General features: G+C 41.4%; 1 protein-coding gene across 3 annotated transcripts in view; it reads left to right on the forward strand.

Moving 5' to 3' along the window:
• The window catches only part of THRB (thyroid hormone receptor beta), a 118789-nt gene extending 114632 nt beyond the window's left edge, over window positions 1-4157 (forward strand). For all 3 annotated transcript variants that reach the window (XM_088521165.1, XM_088521164.1, XM_088521166.1), the window contains 2 exons: window positions 1905-2163; window positions 3609-4157. In XM_088521165.1, the coding sequence (XP_088377291.1) occupies window positions 1905-2163; window positions 3609-3850 (501 nt within the window). In that variant the 3' untranslated portion in view covers window positions 3851-4157. The remainder of the gene's footprint in view (window positions 1-1904; window positions 2164-3608) is intronic.
• Window positions 4158-6000: the final 1843 nt, after the last annotated feature.

The raw sequence follows: 6000 nt of genomic DNA on the forward strand, positions 1-6000 counted from the left end.
GTTTGAGTAGGAAGAAAAATTCTTTTTGATTTAATGATGTAGTGAATAAAATAGCTGTACTGTCATATAATACCTTACTATCATTTTTCTATCATCACCCCATTCTTTCTGCTTAGTCTTTCTTCATTTCTCTTTTTCTCTCCTTCACCCTTTCCTTTACTCATGTCCCTGTTTTCCCTGCAGTTATTCTTTTCTGATACCTCTTGATTGTTTCTCTCACTTTTTCTCATTTCTATCTCTGTTTCCTTCCCTACTTCAGTCTCAGCAGCCAAGCAGTGGTGTCATCAATGGGCAGCTAGACTGTCACCATGCTTATGCAGCCCTCCACAGGCTACTGCTGAGGTCGGGGAAGATGATTTGCTCTGAATAGGATGAGTCATTTTTTATGTATCAAACACTTCACACCTGAGTTGACATTGCTGGAAAAATAGCTGCATGATTCAATCCCTTTCTGACTGTGGCTGGCTTTGGGCTTAAAAGTTTAACAGGCAACTGCTTTCCGCCAGTGTTAGGTAACTGTCCAGCATCTGCTCTGCATGGTTTTATACCAGATAAATATAATTGCTTTGTGAGTACGCCATTGCCACATAAACCTATAGATAGTTTTTTTGTTTGTTTGTTTGTTTTGTTTTCCATCCTGGATTGCAAAGCAGGTAATAACAACTTCATATGAACCAGAAGTGGATGTATATTTGCCTCCTTTCAATCTAAGAAAAATTGATTTGCTTTTTCATAAAAATGACCCTTTGCTGTTGATCTAGTGAAAGCCTCAAAATAGTCTTTGTGGTATTTGCTATCATTTAATTACCTACTAAAATGTAAAGACATGCTATAATGAGCACATTCTCTAACTGTCTCAGCATCCTGGCAGTACCTTATTAAAGAACCTACCTTCTTCAGTTCGGACAGCTACCATTTTTAATGTTAAAGAAAACAGAAGTCTTGTCTCATGCCCTGAAGATTTTGACTTGTGCACCAGTATAAAAACTGGAACTCTGCAATAAAAAAAGAATTTTTTATTCTCTGTAGAATTTTCTGTCAGTCTAGTGATAACCAGGGAGATGAGCCACAACAGACAAAAATAGCTTAGTAAGTTGACTGTTGTTTGAAATGGACTGTGAGAATTAAGACTGCATGCCCCACAGACTGAGATATTGGTTCTAGATAGAGAGTTTTCTTTCATTCTTTTTATTTAAAAAGCAGTTCACTCTTACAGACCCTCTGAAGCATCATTCTTTTCCTCTGGTCAGGTAAGAAAGAAGCATGGCTGGCAATGAGTTTAGCTGGGATCACTAGTGCCTACACCAGCCCCAGTGGTAGTTTAGTCTGTTCTGCCAAGCTGCAAGCTCGTGGGAGCTCACGAGTGGCAGAGAGAAGGGTAAATACCTGAAAGCAGCGACTACTTCAACTGTCTCAGATCCACCCCTAATGCAAATCCACAGTATACGTCAGCACCAACCTAGCAATTCTGCTTTATCCTTCATGCTCTGTGAAATGTTCTGCAAAGTGGAAGGCTTCTTTCTTAATGTTTTTTAGACTTAATTTGATAAAGCTCCCGCAAACAAAGGGTTCCCACTTCTGCAAGGTGTGTCTGAACCAGCTTGGGCAGCCCTGAGTGCCTTGCCCGGATCCCCTTCCCCACAACTGCATGACGACGAGACTTCCAAAGGGCATGTGGGGACATTAATTCCCCAGAGTTTCTTAAAGTAGGAATGTGAGTCTTGGAAGTTTTGTGACATGACTGGAACTAACCGGTCAGCAGGATGTTTGCAGTGTAACTGTACCATGTGATGGTGTGTTCTGGAGTGTTGACTGCAACTTTGTCGCCCTGGATTTATTATGCTTGCAAAACCAATTCAGTTTGAAAAACACATCTTTTTATTTGCCGTTTACAATTTCTGCAGCTGCCATGTGAAGACCAGATCATCCTTCTGAAAGGCTGCTGTATGGAGATCATGTCGCTCCGCGCAGCAGTTCGCTATGACCCTGAGAGTGAGACTTTAACACTGAATGGGGAGATCGCGGTGACAAGGGGCCAGCTGAAAAATGGAGGTCTTGGAGTGGTATCTGATGCCATTTTTGACCTGGGCATGTCTCTCTCATCATTTAACCTGGATGACACCGAGGTTGCTCTTCTTCAGGCTGTTCTGCTCATGTCATCAGGTGAGGACAAATATATTTGGGGACCCCACCATTTTGAAACTTATTATTAGTCTTTGTTACAAACCTCTTCTTAAAACAAATAGGATGCGTTAGAGCTTGTTGCACTTAAAAGAATATGTGGGTGAAATTCTCTCTCAAAATCTTGATACAGTTTAAAGTGAGTTTGGTGAACACTGGAAAAAACTCCAGAGAGGTGAGCATGAAAGTGGCTTTGGTCACACACACCTAGTTCAGACTGTGTCGTGACTTAGGAAGAGATGAGTGAAAGAGCTGGTTCTGAACCAATTTGCCTTGACTTTTCAATTAAAATTGATAACTAAACCGCAATATCCTCGTAGTATGTTCTCTTTCTCCCTGTCATGTGCTGGCTGGGGGGTACAGATCACACACATTTCCATCAATCTCACATGTTTAGTTCGATATATCTTCTTATTTACCTACTTAACAGCAGCACTGCATGCTAACGGGCTTTTAGTGGGCACATCGGGACCATTAGCAAAGGCTTCTTGGTGAAGTGATAAAGGAGCAACATAGGCCATTTCATTTAATTTCCAGAGTTTCTTTCCTGACCTTCTCAGATCCGTTATGTTTTCAAATATGCTTCTACTGACTGTGCCAGCCCAAAGAGGAAATACCATTCTTGGGCAGTGTCAGATTTGGCAAGGTTTTATTTTAAGACCACTTTAAAGACCAGGCACTGAATAATACATAGAGCAGTGATTTACAGGCGTTAGCTACAGCCAAGACAGTAAGGTTTCCACATTGATCACAATGCAGCACTTCACCTTCCCAATGAAAAGATTCTGATTTCTTTCTGGTTCCCTACACAGCGATAAATAAGCAGGGGTTTCAGAAGCCATTTTAGAGGACCTGCTTTCCTCTAAGTGTCTCCTGAACACTGACTTGAGAACTTTTACAAGTTTCTGCTGGGTGCTGGGTCAGGCAAACCACCAAACTTTCAGTATTTGAAGTCCCTTGCTGATACAGAACAGTTTCCTTGGCGGCTTCCCTGTGGATCAAAGCTCGACGCCTGGTCATGCTGCAGCTAAACAGATGGGAAATAATTGTAATTTGGAGTTCTGACAAGGAAATCCCAATGAACTAGTTGTTTTCAGCATGATATAGATAGAGGTCTCAGCTGAGATCAAGGATCTGCTGCTGTTCTTGTCAGTGTAAGGAAAAACTCCCCAGACAGCTATTATAAGCAGGCAAAGCAGACAAAGAATGAAGAAAGGATTAGCATCCTTTTTTTAACAAGCATAATGCAGAGGCACAGATAAGTGAGATGTCCAAGGTCAAAATTTGTCTGTGGCAGAGCCAGATGTCCCAAGTCTCTGTTCTTTTTTTCTTAACAATAGGATCATCCTCTCTCTCCTGATTTTTTGGCCAGACATTCATTAAAATAAATGAGTAATAACAGCAGTTCTGTTCCTTTGTATCTGCAGATCGACCGGGTCTTGTATGCGTTGAAAGGATAGAAAAGTGCCAAGAGGGTTTCCTCCTGGCGTTCGAACACTACATTAACTACAGAAAACACCACGTTGCACACTTTTGGCCAAAACTGCTGATGAAAGTGACAGACCTGCGGATGATCGGAGCCTGCCACGCCAGCCGCTTCCTGCACATGAAGGTGGAGTGTCCCACCGAACTCTTCCCTCCGCTCTTCCTGGAGGTGTTCGAGGATTAGAGACTGGAGCGCTCCTGCCTCCCCACAGCACTACTGGCTGCCATGTCATTCCGTTGCCCGGCTCTTCCGACGTTGCGTTTGTTCTTCTTACCTTGTTCTGCTCTGCTTCTGGAGGCGGGGTTGGGTTTTCGTTTGGGGTTGCTGAGGAGCTGTTGTGTACACACCACACATGGATGAAAACGTCCCTTTAATGCGGGTACTTGTGACTGTTGCGGTTTGTTCCTCGGTGCTTTCATGTGAATGCTTTGACAGCTTAGCAGTGAAAATGCAAACAGACCAGGCTCATTCACCAGCACTTACGTAGTCACCAGCTCACACACATCATTGCTTGGAGAATTTGGAAGCTGAAGTGGCAGTAAATAAATTGGCCTCCAAATTAAAGCGGCTTTTGGTAATTTAACCCCAGCAATTCTGTCTAGTATTTCACAGGTATAAGAGACCATTTCTTGAGATGAAATTTCTAGTCTTCATGGTTGTTTCAGCTGTAACAACAGCCAGTTTGATCTAGGATCTTTGTCATCATCATGATCTGAGGATTGTCCAGCAACTATGGTTTAACTGTACCCCATAAATCATGTTTTTAAAGAATACGGAGTGGTAGAAGGGACTCATTTTCTTTCCATGTGTATAAAAATAAAAAAAGTACTATCCTTTCCTATCCATCTGAACTCCAAGTAACTTCACTGGAAGGTCTTTCAGAGTAAGGAGGGAAATTTGATCCTCTGAGGTGCTTTTCCTGAAAGTGGGAAGGTCTGCTTTTTCTGAAGTGTGTGGAGCACTGTGAGCAAGCAGACTCCTTGTCAAGCTACCAGGATTTCCTCAGATTTATTCAGGATTGTAGATGATCATAAAATGATGATAACAAGAAACACTGTAATGACCTCCAGATGGGACAGAAACCAACTGTGTTATTAACAATGCTCAAAACTGTACAGCTTTATCCCAGTAATACAAATAGTGTTGCTTGGCAGTAATCTTTTGGTTTTTTATATATATATATAAAGTTTATATGCACATATATATATAATTTTATATATATATAATTACAAATCTTCAGCAGATGTCTTAATTTCCATATTTTTATCTTCACTCTGTCTCCTCTCACACTCTCCTCTGTGTGCGTGCGTGCATGTGTGTTGTTCAGCTAGGTTCTCTCCCTCCTTGGGGTGTGTTTGTGTTATATTTGGCTAGATTCTCTCTCGATTCCTTTAAATAATTTATTTCCATTAACTGCACTAGCAGGAACTGAACTGAGCAATGACAGGATGTCCTGCTGCTGAAATCTGTGCACCAGTACTCCCAATACTGGAATGTTTGGGCCTGTAATGAGGGCATTATGGGTAGAGATTCTTCTCTGTCATCCATCTCCATTCGGGGTGTCCTTCTCTGGCATTTGTGAATTTGATATTAAACCTCTCTATGCATTTGTGTGATACATCAAAAGCATCTTTATATTCTTCCTGGGAACTCAAGAACTTACTCCGCATATTCTGCACTTCCTCATATCCCACATTCTGGTGTGTTGTACATTCATTTGTATCTGTTTCTCTGCTATTTATTAATATATTGCCCAGAAAGTCAACGGGATGGTTAGTGTGGATGTTTTCACCTTCAGAGCTCATGGCCCACATTTAAACCCTTATGTTTTGCATTTATCTCCTCATGAAAATACAATACTCAGGAACTTATCCCCTAGCTGGGGCACAATGTGTGGTGGGGGGAGGTTAAATTCTTTCCACCTCTGTTTCACTATGTCAGTGACTAAAACCTTTAGAGGGTTATAGGCTGTTTTCAGGGACCTGGAACCTCATTCTGCGTGTTCTTTGAAATCATACGCACCTGTAATAATGTGTAAGCATTGATGTTACTGCATAGGGGTTTGTGCCCATAATTTTGCAAGAACATAAAACACAGTGGGGTGTGTAAGGTTTTGGGGGTTGGTTTTGGTTTTTTGGTTTTTTTTTGTTTTTTTTTTGTTTGTTTTTTTGTTTTTTGGTTTTTTTTTTTTTTTTTTTTGCAGGTAGCAAGGAAGCCAGGCCATTGGAAATTTGCCCTTAAGTGTTTGGTGAAGTTGAAGAACATCTGTTGTGGGCTGTGTTTGCTCCAGCTCAAAGTATATGTTTTAGCGACATGTCTCTAGCCAAATCCCT

This window comes from Tinamus guttatus, unplaced genomic scaffold (genome assembly GCF_059628265.1).
Source record: "Tinamus guttatus ecotype Peru unplaced genomic scaffold, ASM5962826v1 Tinamus_guttatus_pri_ptg000115l, whole genome shotgun sequence".
Classification (NCBI taxonomy): domain Eukaryota; kingdom Metazoa; phylum Chordata; class Aves; order Tinamiformes; family Tinamidae; genus Tinamus; species Tinamus guttatus.